At 39.8% G+C, this 21,301-nt stretch overlaps 2 protein-coding genes across 2 annotated transcripts; both read right to left on the reverse strand.

Moving 5' to 3' along the window:
• Window positions 1-406: 406 nt before the first annotated feature.
• On the reverse strand, window positions 407-8,768 carry dhx35 (DEAH-box helicase 35). The gene is made up of 21 exons (XM_085443940.1): window positions 8,686-8,768; window positions 8,161-8,288; window positions 7,957-8,049; window positions 7,543-7,620; window positions 7,292-7,396; window positions 6,828-6,889; window positions 6,518-6,587; window positions 6,329-6,388; window positions 5,689-5,801; window positions 5,483-5,579; window positions 5,201-5,359; window positions 4,751-4,961; window positions 4,486-4,610; window positions 4,196-4,250; window positions 3,842-4,032; window positions 3,653-3,730; window positions 3,414-3,543; window positions 3,197-3,278; window positions 2,992-3,063; window positions 2,728-2,839; window positions 407-2,056 (listed from the first exon to the last, which is right to left on the reverse strand). The coding sequence occupies exons 1-21, from the start codon at window positions 8,723-8,725 to the stop codon at window positions 2,018-2,020; spliced, it is 2,100 nt and encodes a 699-aa protein (XP_085300066.1). The 5' UTR covers window positions 8,726-8,768; the 3' UTR covers window positions 407-2,017.
• Window positions 8,769-10,275: 1,507 nt separating this feature from the next.
• On the reverse strand, window positions 10,276-16,739 carry rab5if (RAB5 interacting factor). The gene is made up of 4 exons (XM_085444278.1): window positions 16,422-16,739; window positions 15,247-15,350; window positions 14,997-15,126; window positions 10,276-11,722 (listed from the first exon to the last, which is right to left on the reverse strand). The coding sequence occupies exons 1-4, from the start codon at window positions 16,527-16,529 to the stop codon at window positions 11,681-11,683; spliced, it is 384 nt and encodes a 127-aa protein (XP_085300404.1). The 5' UTR covers window positions 16,530-16,739; the 3' UTR covers window positions 10,276-11,680.
• Window positions 16,740-21,301: the final 4,562 nt, after the last annotated feature.

The raw sequence follows: 21,301 nt of genomic DNA on the forward strand, positions 1-21,301 counted from the left end.
CTGAATAATTGTGCCTCGGCGGCACTGTTTGCGGTGCAATGGTGACACCCCCCGGCGGACACATGTACTGCAAGAACACCAGTTAACCTTCTAAAGCCTGAAACATTAAATAATTTATAAAATTCAAATTTTCTGAAAATAGTATTTATTGAAACTTCTGTTGAAATTTAAAAGTCTATATAAAGACATTAATTTACATATATGCTACATCAGGCTATTTTGGGGGTAATTTATTGCTTATAAATTTAATGTGACATTTATTTTGGTTTTTCGGGAAGGGACAAAAAAAAATAAAAAACCCAATATGCTGATGATGTAAAAGTCTCAAAAAAAATTATATATCAAATATAATGCACTTGGCTTTAAAGAGTTAAGTGAGCACAGCAAATGACACTCAGCACTTAAGTGTATGACAGTAAGGCTTTATTTGATGATGGGAGGAAGAGATGGCAGGTGGCAGGTTGTATCTCAGAGGTAAGCTGTTACACGGGTCTACAGATTACTGCTTTGGCTGCATACATACTCAGTGTCTGCACAAAATAAGAGAGAACAAGTCACCTCAAATATTTTCATCTGCAACAAGTCTACGAGGTGATCTTAAATGTACAGGTCTACATCAGAGCACAACTTAGCATGCAGAGATACTTTTAATCGTAGTCATCTAATTTGAATTTGTTTGCCTACCTACTGTTTGGTGTTTTGTTTGCATCTACAGTTATAACCTAAAAAAAGAAGAAGAAAAAACAGGCATGTAGATGTAAAATTTGGTGGCAGGAGTAACTGTACTGGTTTGATGCCAGCAGAGTATAATATCAAAACCTTTATTATACAGCTCACTGAAGCTTTCAGGGCCAAACACCTCTGAAGGAAAACAAAAAGACAAACTCATGAATCCATACATGTGGAATGTAAAAACCCTTTTGCTAAACAGCTGCTTAGACAATACTCATGGACACAAAAACAAACAAATGAACTTGTTAAAACTATGAAACCATAAGAAGAAGTCAGATGTTTGCTACAGTGTCTTTTGAGGCTTTGGATGCACTTTACATCATCACAGGAACAAATGGCACTTCATTTGTTTTAGTTTCACAGCTTTTTGTTTACAATGTTTGGGTGTAATTTTCCCCCCCCCTTACATCTACAATTACATTTCAAAATGAAATGCAAAACACACTGTCAAAATAAACTGGCACAAAGTGGTGACAAGGCCACTATGTCTGAGCTATACTGTAGTCGAGCGGTAAGAGTGTAAAACGAGGATCCAAAAGTAATGCTATCCCTTCACAGTATCATTATTGGAGGATCTCAGGTTGACTGAACAAAATCATGAGTTTTGGTATGCTGTAGATGTGTTGGAAATATATACCACTACATTCTGTATGAAGGAAAAGAAATTTATAAGACATCAAAATTAAATCTGAGGTTAAGTAAACTAATTTAAACATAAAAGGCACCCAGTTTGTGGGGAAAGCAAAATAACTACAAACAAACAAAAACCATGCTCTTAAAGGACACGCCCTCACAGACCAGGGTCTATCATCCATCGGCAACAGGAAACAAAATATAGCACTTTAAAAAAAAAATGCAGCCTGGGACCAGGTGTGGACAGGCCTGTGGCACCGAAGCCCTTCCCTGGACCTGAGCCTGCTATGATTATATATATACACACACATATATATGAATGAACTACATGACCGTCCCAGAATGGACACTGGGTCAGGCACAGCCTAGACTCATTTCACATTCATTAGCATTTACTCTCATAGACTGAATATACACTACAGCACAGCCAAAACCGAGACACACTCAAATGGAGCAAGTTTAAATGTTTACATCAACATTTAAATTATACCGCTGAATCCCAGTGTAGCATGGCCACATAGTGTAGATGGGGTTGTGCAGGTGGACAATAAATATACATATATATATTACATCTTTATATACAGTGAAATGGAGAAGGGGCACAGTGGTAAATTATTCTTCCTCTTTTATCGTGGTGAAGTGATGAGGAGATTTAGAGGACCCTGGATCTCTTGCTGGCCAGCGAGCCATGCTAAAAGACACAAAAAAATAAAAATAATAATAATAATAATAATAAAACAAAATCAAAAAATACAGAAGCTGTGAGGGTTGTAGGATCTATCTTACAATATAAACTGCCTGTTGTTGTGATTTGGCGCTGTACAAATAAAATTGAATAGAACTGAATTGAATAGAAGTCACTTAGATGAGAGACTAAATGTTTCTCCCACTGAAAATGCTACGTCAAGATTAACAGTTGTGTTCTACAGAATCGTTTGTTCTATGGATGATGATGAATCAAATTATTTGCAATTTTATGTTGAAGACCATTATTCTGAAACTCTACAATCTGTAGGCGCAGTCCCAGTTCACTTAATTACTTGCAAAATATTCCACCAGCCATTTCTTTTCAATACCCCCTTACTTTTCCAGCTTTTTGTTACGCCATCCCAGTTTTTTGAGACACGTTACTGCCAACAAATTCAAAATGAGCCACTGTTTAAACATTTGATACTTCCTATGTTCTCTTGTGAATAAAATATGGGTTTGCGAGATTTGCGCATCATTTTTATTTACATTTTTACACAGCATCGCAACTCTTTTGGAACTGAGATTAAAAACAAAACACAACAATTATTGCACAATATATATTTGAGATTAATAACAAATAATAAGCTGGTCAGCTTTAATTGTTTGACATACCTTGGCTTGCTTGTAAAAGTGAGGGGCCAACTCAACCAGCCAAGACGACTCAACAGCAGTCACGTCACGCATGTAGTATTTTGATGTCTGCACCACTTCATTGAAGACAACCCTGAAAGAATGCAACACAGAAATGTTTACAGCATGTTTCTCTCAAACATGTCCAAATAAAAGATGCTTTTAGAAACAGTTAGGCATTTCAGTTCTCTGCAAAGCCTTAAGATCATTACTGACACTTCAGCAGCTCAAAGAATGAACACTGACCACTTTGGAGGTTTCTCTCCGTACAGCACAGAGTTTGGGTGGATGTGAAGCTCACGATCGTCTCGTAAAGTCCTGGCAAAGGAAAAAGAATGACGGAGTGCACCAAGTGGTTTTTGTAAAAAACAAAACAAAACATGAAAACTGTTAAAACCCCTCAGGTGGGAAAACTGAGACATCTAATAAAGTGACAGACGTTTGTCCTTACCGGTAGGAACCAGAATGGTGAATGCGAGCTGCATTAGCAAAAAATCCAGAGACAATGCACTTCAAGATCACATCTGGATCACCTGTGCGAGACACACATCAAGAAGATTACGGTGAAACAGCTTAAAAACAGGAGACTTCGTGCCTAACAAGTCAGAATGTGTCTTGGACTGAATGTGTGTACTCGGCTGGTACAAGCCCAGAAAGAAAACGCATACCTTCACTGGATGTTCGCGGCACTTTAAACTTGTTCATGAGGCGCCGGAGCTGCTCTCGTACAGTCACAGCTCGCAGCAGACCCTTGTAGTTGAGAAAATGCTCCTGACACCACTGGGAGCTCTTCTGGTGCTGCCGGAAAGAAGTAAAAACACAAGGTCAGAGTTGACTTTACTCCAGGCTTTGGCAAAGTTCGTGGTCACAGTCTGAGGAATGTGCATACGTGCGCTCACAACTATACCTTAATGAATGCTTCATACACATTCAGCATGGTGAGGTGGTCTCCTTCTGCGACTGCAAACTTCCTGTGCTCGCGGGCCTGCAGGCAGAGATAACAAAAATAAATAAATAAATAGGATAATTATTTTGCTGACTTAGCATTTCTGCTAAAAATACAACATGCTCCGTCTGAGGGCCGGTTTCCACTTACAGCAGCTTTCTTCTGATTGGGTGGCACGACAAATATATTCTGAATCTGCATCATTGCTGCTATGGTAACAATCTCTTTGGAGCACCCAAAGTTTCCCGACTCTAGGAGCATCTTAGCAAACATGGGGCTGAGGGGAAACTCTGCCATCCGCACACCCATGGGATCAGTCAAACGGCCGTAATGATCCAAACCTGCCAAGAGACACAAAATTAGCGACGAGTCTGCATTTTGCACGAGGACATTTTACCTCGAAGAAGCTTGTGAGTGCAGGATTTTGAAAGCTAGTCCTATAGTTGAAGGACAAACTTTGCTTTTCCACTATTTCACATCATTTTTAAGGACCTTGTTTCTTACCTCCCAGAGCGTAGAGAAGCTCCAGTGCCTGAACCATAGTCTGAGCTGGAGGAGGCTAATAAATCATAATAAAAATAAAGGCAATTTTAAGCACAATATTTACTCTAAACGACACAATGGAGTGGTAATTAGCACTCTTAGGAGGCCATGACATCTTTAAAAACACAAACTGCATTCATTTTATAGTTGCTATGCACATTTCTCTTTCTAATAAAAATATAAACTACGATTCCTTTCACAGTGGCTGAACACATCACAGCTACTCTGTGGATTCAAAGCGAGCCACTCACAGAGAGAAAGCTGAACCGCAGCACGTTGTCAATGCCCAACGCTTTGAGCTGCAGGATGACAGGGGCCAAATTGGAGCGCTGCATCTCTGGCACAGTGGAAGCCGGCAGTTTCTCAAAGTCCTCCTCTGACAAAGGAACAGCAGCGATAAAGTGGACAGGGAGACATGCAGACAAGAAAAGACAGGGAAAGGGAGTTATAATGAACAAAAATGTAAATAAAAATATGTTCATTGCGTGTATCATATGGCTGGAGGTTCACACATACCCGTGTACAGTCGAAAGCATTTCCCAGGTCGGTTGCGTCCAGCTCTCCCCGCCCTCTGACTGGCTGAAGCCTTGGAGATGGGCGTGACCACCAGCGATTCAATGGCAGTGCAAGGATTATAGGCTCGCAGCTTCACAAACGCACAGTCAATGACAAATACAATTCCATTTATAGTGATGGAGGTCTCAGCTATATTAGTGGCCACCACAACCTGGAAGAAAAATTAAATGATATTGTGTTAATAAAGGTTTATTTGCTTGTGCTGGCTCATACGTCACCAGTCTGTACCATTTCTATCATTACAAGAAATTCATCATAACAGTAAAAGATTGTTAATATATGCCAAAAATGGCAGTTATTTCATCCATTAACTAAAAATGTTGATATGATTATCCAGCCTGACTTGCATCTTGGATTGTCCATATAAACACACAAAAACAAGATTTTTACCTTGCGAACAGAAGAGGGCACCCGCTCAAAGACCTTCATCTGATCGGCGTAAGGAAGACCAGAATACATGGGCAAAATTCTCAGGTGCTTCTTCATGCCGTACCGTGACAGAGTCCTGGCCTGATCCTGCAGCAGGGACACCACCTTCTCCACCTCCTCCTAAGGTGAAAAAGAAAACAATCGAAACCATTAAGAAACCTGGTATATGGGATGATTTGGTTTTTACTGTTTTCACACTGATGTCAAATAAAAGCTAGGTCAGTAAATGATATGGCTGCTAACCTGCCCAGTGAGAAAAGCCAGGACATCTCCATCATCCTCAGTCTCGTGAATCTTGAGCACAGTCTCCACCGTAGCTTTCACATAATCTGGGACAGGACTGAAAGCAAACCAAACATACCTCAGGAAAAACAACAACAACAACAACAAAAAGGAATATGCAAAAATAACAGACTATTTGCTCAGTTTGGATTCTGTGTGTTGCCTACCTGACGGTGTAGAAGATATCCACCGGGTAAGAGCGTCCCTCTACTGTCAGAATTCCACAGGTGTCTTTGCTCGGATCGCCGGACTCATTCAGGTTGAAGAAGTCATGGAATTTCTTCACATAATATTCGTATTTCAATTAATAAAATGGACATTAATAAAGCATTTAACCACTAGTTGATTTGTCTCACGTTTGAATGGAGGCATTATAATTGCATTAACATTAAAGAAGCCAACTACACTGCTTCCACAGCTGGCAGGCTTGGCAAAGATTTAACACATTAAACATTTAAAACTGAATTTAATGTGTGATTCACTTTAACCAAACCAAAGAAACAGTTGGTGCCCTCACTCTGACATTTGAGAAAGTTCACAACTTCCAGCGCCGTTTAGCTGAAAAACACGGCACGTGTAGATAAAAGCCTTTTTAAACTGAACGTACAGAACACATCTGATATGACATTTCAGCTGACTCGGGTAATGCTTAGCACAATCGTGGCCTGATTGTGTCTTTCTATCATCAGGGTATCGCAGATGTCAGTACAACGTGATCTGACCTGACATCAGCTTTCCCTCTGTCGGTCTTTTGTTTATCTTTTCTGTCTAATCAAGCAAATCTGCTCATCTTAATGATTCAGTCACCTTGGCATCAAGAGTGGCAGAGGCCACAATCAGCCTCAGGTCTCGTCGCTTCTTCTGAATCTGCCGAAAAATCGGAGAGAAACGGATGAAAGTCAGAGGAATGAGCCACAACTTTCTCTCCTACTTAAACAGCTGTAAATTAATGAGTGACATTAACGTAAAATTTAGATTCGTTTCAGCGGGCATTACCTTCTTTAGCAGACCAATCGCTATGTCTGTATAGAGGGTCCTCTCATGCGCCTCGTCTAGCATCAACACACTTTGGGTGAGGGTACAATGAAGAACATTAGTTGCAAAAAAGTAAACATTAATTAATACTTTATAACAAAAACAACTTTACATGTAAGAGTTAGGATTTTTAGCAGATATCTCAGTGTGAAGATCACAGGCCAGCATCATGACAACTCTGTGTCCTGGTTTTGTACATGCGGCCTCCCTAGTAACGTATTTGCCATGCAGAGAAAAGGGACTGCTTAATGGCTCTATTGCAATCATGTACCTGTACTTTTTCAGAAGTGGATCAGACATCATCTCTCGCACCAGCATGCCATCTGTTAGAAACTGAAGCACACAGGTGCAGTTAAGCACTGAAGGACATTTACAGAGAGATTCAATGAAATTTCTGCCCATGGGTTACAAAGATCCAGTGATCACAGCCACACACTTTCCTGAAAACAAGGTTTCTTATCTTTAGATTATGAGATATTTTCCCCCAAATAATGACATATTAGTGTTAGGACTTCCCCCCAAATATCAGTATTGCTGAGGCTGATCCCCAATTAGCCTCTTAAAATATTGAGAAACATTCACAATTCACATCCGATGATAAGTCTGAGTTGTTTTTCTCAAATACGACCTCTAAAACATTTTTTCCCCCCCACACAAACAGAACTGGGCTTTCCTACAACCACACATGTAAAACGCTTATCGCTGAGGCCACAAACACAACTGACAAGCAAATACCTTGATCCTCGTAGCGTGGGGATCAGAACAGTCATCGAATCTAATAGTGTAGCCCACCTCATGGCCCAGCAGGGCCCCTCTCTCCTCTGCCACACGGTTAGCTACCTATCAGCAGGAAACAAAGAGGGGCGAAAATACAGAGTTTAAGGAATGTGTGTGACCTTCGGTGTGAGCTGAACTGCTGTGAAGGGAATGACATTGGCAAACAGCGAAGGAGCCGCGCAATAAGAGGAGATCAGTGGGGTTCTTACAGAGATAGCAGCCACACGTCGAGGCTGTGTCACTCCAATCACCTTCCCCTCCGCTGCCCAGCCAGCCTCCAGCAGGTACTGATGAAAATCACATGAAAAAAGAGAAGGTAGATCCAAAAAAGGAGGGAAGTACAAAGCATGAAAAGTGGACTGTGCATAAATTACATTCTAGCTGATGTGGTCCAAACACTTGCTTTCAAAAGAGGCTCCAAAAAGCACCAAAAAACAAGGTCATGTTAAACCGCTGTGGGAGTTAATCCACATGAAAAGGTGTGAGTCACTGCAGCATGACTTTGAAGGTACCCCACCACCCCCCCTTTTTTTTTTCCTGACTGCTATCATAAATGCAAGAAAACGGTTTTTTGTCATTCATCTTTTATGCCATAAATGTTGCATGGAGTAAATCACACTAACCTGAGGTATCTGTGTCGTCTTCCCACATCCAGTCTCACCAACTATGATTACAGTCTGGAAGCTCTCAACCAAGTACAAGATGTTGTTTCTGTGCTGGAGGGGCAGCAGTAACGAGAAGCACTTAATGAACAATTAAACAACAAGCACAGGGGATCACAAAATAACCCTGTAACATTAGAGCAGGTGCAAAAGCGGTTTAAAAACCTTAAAAACGGGGAGTTTCTGTCGCTGCTTCTCTATGGAGAGTGCGGTGTGGGGGTTGAAGATGATGGGGGAGCCGGTGGTCTCTGAGTTCAGCTCCCGCTCCTCTGAGATCCCCGGTGCCTCAGAGCCTGAAGCAGAGCAGATGGTGAAGGAGGAGAAGATAAGATATTTTATTTAAACGCAGGCAGGCTGAGGAAAAAGGGACTTAGGAGGATTTGATTTGGTGCAATGAACATGTCATGGCAGAGCGATAAAAGAAAGGTTTCGGCGCACACAAACTCCATCATGTGTGTTATTGTACCCTGCTCCACAGTGCGTGTGTCTGTTTTCCTCTGGAAGGTTATAGTTTGATTCCGCGCAGTTAAACCGAGCTGATCTGCGCCGGCTGCAGAAATCACGCAGCTGCCGTGAACGCCGCTGCAGCCGCACCGAGACTCGCTGGTCGACGTTAGCAGCTCACGCTAACAAATACAAACCCAAACAAACCACCAACAAGCTAATCTATCCTCTTTTATTCCTACTTACCCGGCTTCCAAAATTTCATCGTGGAGAGGGGAGCCGCCATCTTGGCTTCTACGTCACATATCCCCCCCTTTGCATAGCCGGGGGATGACGTCACAAGCTCTGTTTCCTTCGTTTTTATGAACGATGTCAGCTCGTTCAAAAACAGGTGCAAGGGGAAGTTTACGCTGACTTTTCAAGCTGTTAATTACATACGTCATAAATACTACATTTCAATATATACGCACACTGGACATTTTATTAGGTACATCTCGGTAGCACCAATTTGGAGCCCTTTTGGCTTCTGACCCGCCTTCATGGCACGGGTTCAACAAGATGAACCCCCTAAACGGGAAGGGTTGTTTAAAAACTTTGTGCTTTTTATGCTGATGCCACCATTGTTAACTTGGAAATCTAGTGTCACTTTGTGTCATTGTGAAGTCATATAATATTGTATTGAGATATTGTTTTAAAAGCTCAAACAAAGAAAGTGCTCATGTAAAGTTCGGAGATGATCCAATAGAAACTAAAGTTTTTTCCTAGCCATATGATTGGAGCAGAACTGATGATGCAGACAGCATGTTAACACAGAATTCATGCAGCGTGTGATTTTGTGAAACTTTATGGTATCATTGTGACATCGTAGGGCGTGTGATATAAAGCTCAGTTGTTCAGTTTACTTTTTGACATTTTTTAGCTTTAGTTTAGTTTTTATTAGTTTCAGTGTTAGTTCTAGTCTTTTTATTTATTAATGTATGTCCGGGGTGGGGAACTCAAGGCCTCAAGGGCATATTTGCACCGCACAAGACACTAAATAATGTGAATTGCACAACACTGGTCATTAGTCTTCATTTCCAGTTAATACTTGTACAGCTGCTGTTATTGTGTATATATATATTTATATTTCTTCATACATTCTTATATAGTTCTATACTGTGTACTGTGTATTTTGTTGTGCAGTTATTTTATTTTTTAACTTTAATTTATATATTTTATCTTATTCCTTCCTAGTTAAATTTACCCTTTTTAATTTTCATATTTATTTCCTATCTTATTCATAGCCTTTTCTTTTTAGGTCACGAGCAGTTGTCTAAGAAATTCACTGCATATCGTACTGTGTATGACTGTGTACATGACAAATAAAATTTGAATTTGAAATCAACACTGTGGCATAGCAACATTTGCACTGTCTGGGAATGATCAAGGAAAAGCTGCTGGTGACCTTTTACCACTCCACAATAGACCGTGTGTTAACATGGTGCCTCACAGTGTGAGATGCTGACTGCTCAGTAGCTCTACAGAAGGTCACCCCCAGACCGGCCCAAAAATTAATAAATCAAAAAAAAAAAAAAATCACTGGCGGCCTCTTTAACATTAAACACACGCTACCGTTACACAGAGCCCAAACATTGTAAAAGACTGCTCCCACCCTGCCTACCTGCTGTTCGACCTCCTGCAGACACCGCAGGTAAATAAAAATTTGTGGCCATTACCTCTCGCAACTATACATACAAAACAGTCACAGTAAACACTCACAAATATTCTTCCAATGACAGTTTCAGTTTTCATTCAATCACTTTTTAAATTTAGATTCAATAAACAAGAGACCACCTCTTTGAAAATGGAGGCCAAATAAAGCCCATGTTTAATGATTCCCAAAATTTTGATCAGAAAATACAAACCTTTCAAACACCAGCTGCATATCTAATATAACAGTACCATTGCATTAACTTTGCATGAACTGCTTTTTTTTTTTTTTTGAAGTTCTTCATGATAAAATACTGAAAAATGTTTAATCAAACAAGGCATAAATACAAATAAATCTGCATAATACAAGCTGGATTTAAGAAAGGGGACAATGCAGACATTTTACAGACAAGTTTAAATTAATTTCAACACAAGAACTAAGACTTTCTCATACGTAGCTTCCAGATCAAAGACATTAAATTAAAATAATTCTAACAGATCAGGTTTGACTTAAATCTGTTAATTGCATATGACCACAACATGCAAGTTTCCTCACTTTTTCCACTGAGGAACATGTATGGAGAGATAAATTTGATAGTTATCTGTTCCTGCAGCACATTGACACTAGTGACACTGAGATAGGATATTAGCCAATACACGCTCTTACAACCAGCATTTATTTCAATATTAAAAGTTAGACTCCAGCTACAATTTTCACATTCGTTAAATTTGACAGCAGATCTTTAGAAATACTAAGAAATTGAAGGTTTATATCCACTTGAGGGGGGGGGATGGAGTTCTATTTCACAAGAAAACATAACTCCAGCCTTCAAAATACAGACATACATATACTGTAGCTGGTAACCATAACAGTAAGCTGTAATATGCTGTACTTTAAGGCAGCTAAGATCTTAAAAAAAAAAAAAGAAAGAGACAAATATACATAAGGTAGATTGGGGGATTAACAGTGAAGCCACAGATTGAATCTTTTACTAGTACTTCTGTTCATCCGGTATGGTGGATTTTTGTCCCTGAAATAAAAGGAGACATTTAACATTCAACCGTGGACTGATTGAACCCTCTCGACTAAATGATGACACGCTGTTTTTACTGTCCTGCACCTGTCACCTGACTGGCCAGCCCGTGAGCAATAACCCGCGAGAACAGTGGCCATGCTCGCTATTCGTTTCCGCTTCACCCCGAAATCGATGTTCATGTCGCTCATCAAGCTACTGTTTATAAAAATTTATACCAATTCAACCAAATGGTTTCCTGTGCCTTTAGTGTTTTAACAGACAAGTGTTGAAGGAAATGAATGAATCAAATATGCCTTCAATAGAAACTCAAAAAAAAAAAAAAAAGACAGTATTTGAACATTTTCATTGCGGTGTTCTTCCTGGATCTTCCAAAGACAATTCCCATGATGCACTGCACACTGAGAAGCCATACTTTATGTAGTAGCACTGATAATCCCATACCACTGAGTTCTTGTATCTTGACAATTTACTTTAGCAGAAATGTTCAATGTTTTTAGTGTCTTACAGATTCCTCCTCAGTCAAAATGTAGAGCTGTGTAAAAGATTATCCACACCACCTGATCAAGAGAGAGAGAAAAAGATGTGATTACACTGACAATCAAAGCGTGGGCCTCAGACCTGACAAATTTCAAACTGAGCTGAAGAAAACCATCAGATAGCCTTAAAAACACTGATGTAATACAGAACTTTTGGTACCTTCACACTGTATCATATTCATCTCTCACAAGAACATGTATTTATGTTGTAAGGTAGACCCTACAATAATACAGAGAAAAACCCAGCAATCACATGACCCCCTATGAGCAAGCACTTTGGCAACAAACCAAAATTTTCTGGTAATGGTTCTCAGCACATATGCTCTCTTTTTTTCCAAAACAAACTTCCTGCTGGGCTGTGAAGCTTAATACACAGAATTAAAACATAACCATCACAAATTTGGATTGAATTTTAACAGAAACTTGCTATTTGTAAACACGTTTGGATTTACTGCATATCTGGGGGAATATCACAATGAAGTTGGATGAGAATCTTTGTTTCCATATTGAAACTATTATATTTGTGATGCAGTCACCTGATTTGGACCATTTGAAAGAATGTCATGTGCTTGGCATATGAGAAACTATAAATAGCACATCATTGCCCTGCCTGCAAAACTGTGGTTTCTACACACACGTATGAATCTGCTGTCAGATGTCGGACAGGCAAATATTTTAGAGAATTCAAACAACCATCAACATCAAGCTACACTCCTGAGTGTCTGTACTCAGAGCCACAGTGCCAGATATTTAATCTAAAAAGGACCTAGTTCAATGAGGTGGTATTTTTTCTTTGTTTGTTTGGGGTTTTTGCTCTTCAAAAACAGAAAAAACATCTACAAAACCACCTTAACTACATCTCACAATGCATTTAGAGAAAAAAAAACAAAAAAAACCCATTCCTATTAAGGAGCACATATTTCCCTGGATTTTCTTCCTTGGCATTTGGAAGGTTTTTGTTTGTTTGTTTTTATTTGATCAACTAACATGTCAGAGAGTAGGGTGAAAATTAATATCAAATACTATAAGAAGAAAACAATTAAAAAGCTTTAGACAAAGAGCTGAAATTTGATGGATCACAAAAATCTGTAAATGAAATAAAAACTCAGGGGAGGGGGGGGGGGGGGGGGAAAGGGGGAGGAAAAAAAGAGAATATGGAGGTTTAAGGTGACGGTGTTTTTGGTAGTAGCAGTTTAACATCTGGTCCTCATCTAAAAATCAACCAACTGTAAACTTTTAAAGTTTCACTGCATTTCACTCAGAGGTTTCCTTTCTCCTGGGCAGTCTAGAATTGAAAAAGTACTTCTGTGTGTTCATCTGTGTTTGAGAAGCAATAAACTAAAAAGAATTTAACATAATTATGTGTAGTAGCAAAAATCCACCCTACAGGCCTGTGGAAAAAGCCTGTCGCCTTCCTCGTGTATAAAAACACACATGTTCATTTATGATGTTTTAAATTAGAATAAATATAACAAAATATTATTTTTATTAGGGCTGCTCGATTATGGCAAAAATGATAATCACGATTATTTTCACTGAAATTGAGATCACGATTATTTGACGATATTTATTTAACCCTTTAAGACCTACTATAGAACCAAGTCCACCAGAGCTTATATTATTTTTTTTACATGCTGTAGTGCCATTTGTGGGAGCATTTCAAGTTGCTATACATCAATACAACTGTTATAGCCCATATTTTAATAATATGTATGCATTAAGTCCATAGTAATTACATAAATTGCAAAAAAGTGCAATAAACTACAAAAAAAATTGAAAATCGTTTTTGTTTTGTTTACATATATTTCTACTTGGAGAAATTTAAGAGGCTTATCCCTCAAAACTTTAAATACAATAAAGTTGCAAAAAATAGTTTCCCACCACAGGAAATTTATTTTGAGTGTCTTCATAGTTTTATTTTGGAGATACAGCAATTTTTATATACTGCAGGAAAAACAAAAAACAATCCTATGATGCAAATTTGCAAAGAAAACAGCAGGTGCATCATTTCACTGTGGGAAGTGTTACGAACAGCTGATCGGATCGGCAAAGCGTGTTTCTGGAATATTATGTTTTTGTTCCTGCAAGCGCTTTTTATGCAATTTTTGCAAAGCTATATGTGGAATGAAACCGTGACCGAGGACAAGCTGATGGCATAAGATGTAAGTACAACTCCTCCGGTTTCATATGCAAAACAAATTATTGAGCTAGCTTACACGGTTCAGGTTCTACAGGGATTTAAAAATAGTTACACAAAACGGAGCGTGCTGCTCTGACCGGCTTTAAAGGGTTAACAATGACTTTTAAAAAATAATATAAAATAGTGTGCAACACCACTGAAGTTTTTTTTTTTTTTTTTAAACTCTCTTTTCAACCAACGGCAGTCACTCTCCAAATAACTTCTGCTTAGCTTTCCGAGCTTCCCTCGGGTCCTCTTAATCAGCGGTCTCCAACCTTTTTTGCGCCACGGACCGGTTTATGCCCGACAATATTTTCACGGACCGGCCTTTAAGGTGTCGCGGATAAATGAGGGAGGGGCTAATAATCGGCTCAGTCATTTTTAATGATCGTTGAAAGCCCAGATCGTAATCGTGATTAAAATTCAATTAATTGAGCAGCCCTAATTTTTATTATATTTATCATATCACTGTTTATAGCAAGATGACAAAGAACATCAAACTATTCACTAATGAATACATATTTATTGCTCGTCTTTGCAAGCTACATATTAATCATATAAGATAAAGTCATTAACTGCAGGCACTGTTAGTGTAATTGCTTGATGAACACTTATTTACAATAATGCATTTCAACAAATTCCAGCGACACCAAAGTGCCACTGCACTAAAGATTTAATCTTTCATCCTATTTGTAACAGTTTTGCATTTTAGTGTTACGTTCATTGGGAATGGAAGAAACACAAAAAAAATTTCAAAGATCAATAAAAACGGCACGAAAAGCCCAGACAGTGGATGCTTTTCATTGCTTTTAACACTCCGTTTCACTTCAGCTCTTTGTATGTTTGAATTTCATGAATTTCTGTGGCTGGCTGACGGATCAACAGCAGCACATACTTTGTACACTGCCTCCACTGACACAGCTCTCTAGAGGTAAATGGGCCATCCTTGAACTGCTAACATACTACAAATGTGCTACCCTTGCTTAACCCAATGTGACATCTAACATGAATTTACATGCATGTACACCAGGAACCAAAATAGCCTATTTTGAAAGTCTAAGAAGTTTTGTTATACTTCAACAGTTTATACATTTTGAAAGACATTACTAAACCCACCAGAAACAGGGCAAAAGATGTCATGAAGCCTTCTTTGGTGAGTTCCCACGTGCCCCCATACTCTTCCTCATCGATCTGCTGAAAGCTGCTGAAGTATACATACAGGACGCCAGCATTGATAATGCAGAATCTAAAAAGCGCACACAAACACAAAAAGATGTTAGCTTTTCAGTGTTTCCTTTGGTACAACAGGATATGTAAAGGGTCAGTGAAAGATGTAAGGTTTAGACAAGCTGTACACAATACTTACATGGCTATTCCCAGAAACCCTTTTAGTGGTGCTACACCCCACATCACACCAAGGACAATTGCAATAATTTGTCGGAGCCAATAAATCACATCTAAGAACTCGTCCTGTGGAATAAAACAAACATTTTATTTAACAGGTCCTAAAACAGCAAAACAGCCCAAGACCATCACACCACCACCACCATGTTTGACTGTTGGTATGATGTTTATAAGAAATGCCCTGTCAGTTTTATGCCAGTTGTAACAGATTTTGTGGGGAAAAAGAAAAAAAAAATCAACTTTTGTCTAATCAGTTCAGAGAATATTTTCCCACAAGTCATGAAGATCATCACGATGCTTTTTGGCAGATGTGAGACAAGCCTTTGTGTTCTTTTTAATCAGCAGCTCTCCAATAGATGCAATTTTTGACCAGTCTTTTGTTGCGGAATCATGAACATTGTGCTTAACTGAGGCAAGCGAGGCCAGAAGCTCTTTAGATGTTGTTCTGGGTTCTTTTGTGTCCACCTGGATGAGTCGACAAAGCACTCTTGGAATAGTTGTGTCCGGCACTCCTGGGAAAGCTCACCACTGGGCCACCACAGGTTCTCTCCATTTGTGGATAACGGCTCTCACTGTGGTCCACTGGCATCCCGAAGCCTTATAAATGGCTTTGTAAACCTTTCCAGACTGTCAAGATTCTTATTAGGTATGTAGCCGGGGGGGGGAATTATTTTTTCCACTTTAATAAATGAACTCATCTTTTAAAACCTGCATTTTGTATTTACTCGGGTTACCTTTGTCTATACAGCACTGTATGTTGACATACTCAGCTACATGTTCTGCATCCAGTACTGAGTATACCACTAAAATAAATACATTTTAGTGGTATAAATAAATTCTCTTATAGGGGCATGTCAGTGATATTATCGACCAACCAATATATCAGTCAGACTTTGAAAGGCTTACAATATTTATTAGGCAATGAAATTCGTTATGAATAACCACAAACAAGAGCAATATCTGAAAGTAGGGCTAAATCACCAAGACGATTAACTCTACTCCCTTTAGATCTGACAGCTAGCCCAGATTAATCCTTCGCAGCCATACCTCCATGACTGCCACATTACACGCTTTCACAACTTTGAGGCGACTAACAACAAAAGCACTAACATAACAAAAAAGGACAAACTGACTGACCTTCTCTTCCCAAACAGCGTTACTGTTGAAGGCTTTGCTCCATGTGGACTGCTTTACACCTCCATTCACTAGATGACTTTCTTCTTTCCGCTTTGAAATGCTCGTCATTCTTTGCGCTTTCTTTCAGCGACACACGTGGAAAAGTTACACTCCAAGCTCGGTGACACCTACAGGTAGATTTCACTATTCTTCTCCGACCGGAGGCAGAAAGTGCTGGGAAATATTTGAAGGTATTAAGAAAATCTACGCTTCGCTGAGCTGACAGGTTTCAGAAGCTAACCGTAAAAGGGAGTCTGAGCATGCGTAATATCGTTTGAACCCAGCCAGCGACGGCCAATCAGAGAGTGCGACGTTTCTGCGCCGCTATTCCTCAGAATCGCTATAAATTCCACAGCGACCTCTGATGGTGAAACTCAGAAACTGACACATATATTGGCATCTATTATATTTAGTCAGCTTCTCCATTTCTATTACAGTTAAATCTGCCTTCTATATTGATAAGCTATCCAGAACTGTATATGTAATTATCTTATTATTACCTTTTGTTTATCCAAGTAAAAGTCTCACTGATTAGACGTTGGAGCACAAGAAGTATTAACTAACTTAAGCTATTATTCTGGGCTGATTCTTTCAACCATTTATTTATTATCTCCTTTGGTTTTTGAGATCTGGTTTTAGTGACTTGGTTTAGTCATTTTTATTTTCAAAGTAAATCAGAAAAGAAATCTAAATGGTAAATGGCCTGTATTTGTATAGCACTTTACTTAGTCCCTAAGGACCCCAAAGCGCTTTACACTACATTCAGTCATTCACACACTGGTGATGGCAAGCTCCATTGTAGCCACAGCTGCCTTGGGGCGCACTGACAGAGGCGAGGCTGCTGGACACTGGCGCCACCGGGCCCTCTGACCACCACCAGTAGGCAACAGGTGAAGTGTCGGAGCTGGGCGACCAGCAACCTTCCGATTACAAGATGAACTGCCAACTCTTGAGTCACGATCACCCCAGAGAGATTATAGTCCTCGTCTGACCTGGGAAAGCCTTGGAAGCCACCAGGAGGAATGGAAAATTGTAGCTGGAATACCCTGTGTAGGATACTTCAGATACGCAGAAGAAAATGGGTGGATGGATCTTTGAAACTGCAGAAGTACCCCCCAGAGTACAAATACGCCTCCTTGAAAATCACTGTTGTAATGTTGACAAAAAGTCAAAAAATTCAGAGTATATAAATTACTGGCATGCAGCTATGAAGACCAAAAAGGTGTATTTTTATGTAAGCTGCATAAAAAAGGTTCCATGGTTATTTTCTTTAATCCTATGATTATTCAGAGATCTCCACATCAGAGACTTCCACAAATAGCACATGTTAGCTCATGGAGCGGCACCTAATGACTAATCAACTGATCTGTTGATCTCAATAAGCCAACCTTTCATTTGGTCTGTGAGACCGCTGCTTTTTCTTGTTTGCTGAAGAACTGTGGCAGCTCTGAAGTATATTGCAAAACTAAGGGATAGTAATAAGGACAGTGTTCTGCATGTCTTGTGGTGAGAAAACATCAAAAGCGCTTCAGTGGATGTGAGCATGTATAAAAACAGAGAAAGGTGTTTCCCTGCATGCTGTGTCAGGACTTCTCCAAGGTATCAAAATAATTACAAGAGGGGGTTTTTGGTCTTTTTTTTTCATGTGAAATCCTGGATTTTTTTCTTCTCTAGCACCAGCTTGTTATATAAATAATACATCATAAAAAATGGTCATTAAATAAAAAGTTTGGGATCTATAGTTATATATAGCCTATGCAGAGATTTCCTAAAATAGCATTTACCACAAGCAAGCTGCAAGATTTATATGTTTTGATTAAAAAATGAAATCACAGAAATAATGTGTGACTTAACGAGCTTGCAAAGAAAAGCGTCTGGACTTCTTTAGTTCTCCTGTGCATAAAGAAGTCCAGACGCTTTTCTTTGCAAGCTCCTTTGACTACGATGACCTGGATGACTGAGAACCTTCACAGACGTGTGACTTAACTGTAATAACTGATGTAATATGAGTTTTTTAGCTGACAAATTGATGAATGGATGCTTGCTTACTTCTCTCACTGGCTGCTCTGACAGTCATAGAGGTACTTCTCTATACTGTCCAGCAGAGGGCTTCATTTGTTTTGATTGAGCTTCACCCCATTGAGTTCAAGTCATATCTCATAGCAACCCCAACGTATACCATGATAACTACAGTAATCGTGATTGTTTAACCTAAACTGACTTATTCGATTAATAAATTAATCAGTGTAAAATAGTTTATTCCTCTTCTTGTTCTTTTGGCTGCTCCTTTTGCCTGCATTTCACCCTATCTCTACCGTCCTTAGGCAACACCCACACATCTTTGTGGTCTTACTCTTTTCTTCGAGCCTGGAACTCCACATCCTGCATCCTATATCCACTCTTTCTAATCAGGAAATGTCCAAGCCTTCTCCAACTTTGTCTCCGAACAGCTCAACCTGAGCTGTCCCTCTGACATATTCATCATGTCCAACCCCATTCCCTTCTCACCCCCACCTCCATCTCTTCTTCCTGCCTTGTTGTCAGTGCCACTATCTTCAAACCTACACCAAAGCAGGTCTCACTAACATACTATAAACCTTCTCTTTCACTCTTGCTGCAAACCTTCTGTCACAAATCACCCCTAGTCTTGTCTCCACCCACTCCACCCTGCCTGCACTCTCTTCTTCACCTCTCCTGTGCACTGTGTATTAGTTTGGGTGGTTGTATTTAAACTCCTTCACTTTCACTACCTCTGATCCTTGCATCATTACTGTTACACCCACCTTTATCTCATTAGCACAAGTATTCTATCTTGTTTGAATTTCATTCCTCTTTTTTCCAGAGCATACCTCCACCTCTCCAGGCTCTCCTCCACCTGCTCCTTACTCTCGCTACAGATCACAATGTTGTCTGTGAACATTATAGCAGTGTCTCACTGTCCCCATACGTGTGCTGCACCATCCTCACGTATTTCTCAGCCAGTTCTGACTCCCTCATTCAGTACCACAGCCCCTCTCTCAGCACCCTATCTTATGTTTTGTCTACATCCACAAAGGTGGTGCAGCTCCTTCTGACTTTCTCTGTACTTCCCCATCAGCACTCTCAAAGCAAGCATTGTACCTGTGGAGCTCTTTCTCAGAATGAAACCATACTGCTGCTCACTGATCACCTTCTTAACCTAGCTTCAGCAACTCTTTACCATTTCTTCATGTTGTGGCTCATCAGCTCTGTAGTTACTACAGCTCTGCACATCACCCTTATTCTTGAAAATCTGTCTCATCACACGTCTTCTCATGCACTCCGGCATCCTCTCACACTCCAAGATTGTGTTAAACAATGTGGTCAACAAGTGCACTGCCCTCTCTCCTAAACATCTCCTCTATACGTATGTCAGCTGAACAACTAATGTAGTCACTGCAAATAAAGCAGTTTGGAAAAATAATTGATTAATGTGTCTGACTAGTGACTCCAATATATTATTAATGGGTCTCTAATGTTAGCTACAGTTTATTTGTTGCACTATTGAAAACCATTAAGAGAATTTCACTTTGACTCTTTTAAGTTGACCCACTGAGCAGTGACTCATTCAGAAAGATGTGGGGGATGTGACATCGTGTTTAATTTGAAGCTTACTGAACATACATATAACAAACAGGGCCCAATGGAAAATCAGTAACACTAGAATACTATATGATGTGTTTTATCTGCTTTATCAGCTACAAATGAGTTTACACGAATGTCTTTAAAGTGATGCTCCCATGCAGCTGCTTTTTGCCGACTGGCTTTGCACTGTGGTCCATTTTGTGAGCATTTCTGACTTTGCTGGGTTTTGGTTGTCTTTCTACTTTAGTCAGTTTAGGGATTTGTGATGCGAGTTCACCAACGTGCATGGAAAGCTCTCAGGTTTAACAAAATACCCGTTACAATGCAACAGGCAGCAAAACTAAATTCTTTTAAAGTTGCCTCAAGTGCTGGGCCAGCTGAGGATGTGGTTTATGTTGCAGTTGAATTGTAACACCAATGTAGAGGATATGCTGGTCTCTGTCCTTTTATATAACAAATGTTTTCAATCCCTTGCACCAACCTCCAAACCTATGGGAACAGAGCCTTCAGTATGCTTTGCAGCACCTCATCACTTCACCAAAGCCTTTAATTTCTAGCCTTTCTGTTAATTTATATACTTTTGTTTATTTGGACTCTTTTTTTTAAAGCTATAAAGAGTTATTATTATTAAACTGTATTGTTAAAGTCAAAGCTGGTGGCAAAGTCAAAGTCATTATTATTATAGTCATTGTTGTGAACAAAGGAAGACTATACAGCAGCCTGACGAAAAGAAATTAGCTTTTACCTCACCTGTACTTAATAAACTGTCATTTGAGTGGTCACCCGGCAAATTTAAATATTTGTCCACTCAGCTTCAAAGCTCGCCACTCTCACAGCACAGATAACTGCCCGCTCAGTGAAATCCATAAATTGCAGGCTATGTAAACTGAGATTTGCGTAATTACAGCTAAAAGGTCACGTGGACTAAAACACGTCTAACTGTAGTGGGTGTTTAATATGTTTGAATGGAGCTTTAAGAGCAGATTCATATTTATTGTGCGTCTTTATTAACCTTTTGCCACGCACCCGTTTGGCTCTATCTCTTTAAGAGCGGCTAGCCCACCTGGGAGGGGAGAGGGGAGGGGGGGGGGGAACAGGTGTGATGTGTTGTAACCGTTACCGTGCACGGTTAACGGTGCTGTGACCCTTTCAAAACCTCAAACACGGACCCCCCACCTGTGTAGATAGGATGGGATGGGGTGATGGTGTTGCTGGGTGAGGAAGGGGGCGTAGGGGGT

Source organism: Copadichromis virginalis, linkage group LG20, assembly GCF_057382275.1.
Source record: "Copadichromis virginalis isolate Kocher_CV1m ecotype Utaka linkage group LG20, C_Virginalis_male_GT1.1, whole genome shotgun sequence".
NCBI lineage: Eukaryota > Metazoa > Chordata > Actinopteri > Cichliformes > Cichlidae > Copadichromis > Copadichromis virginalis.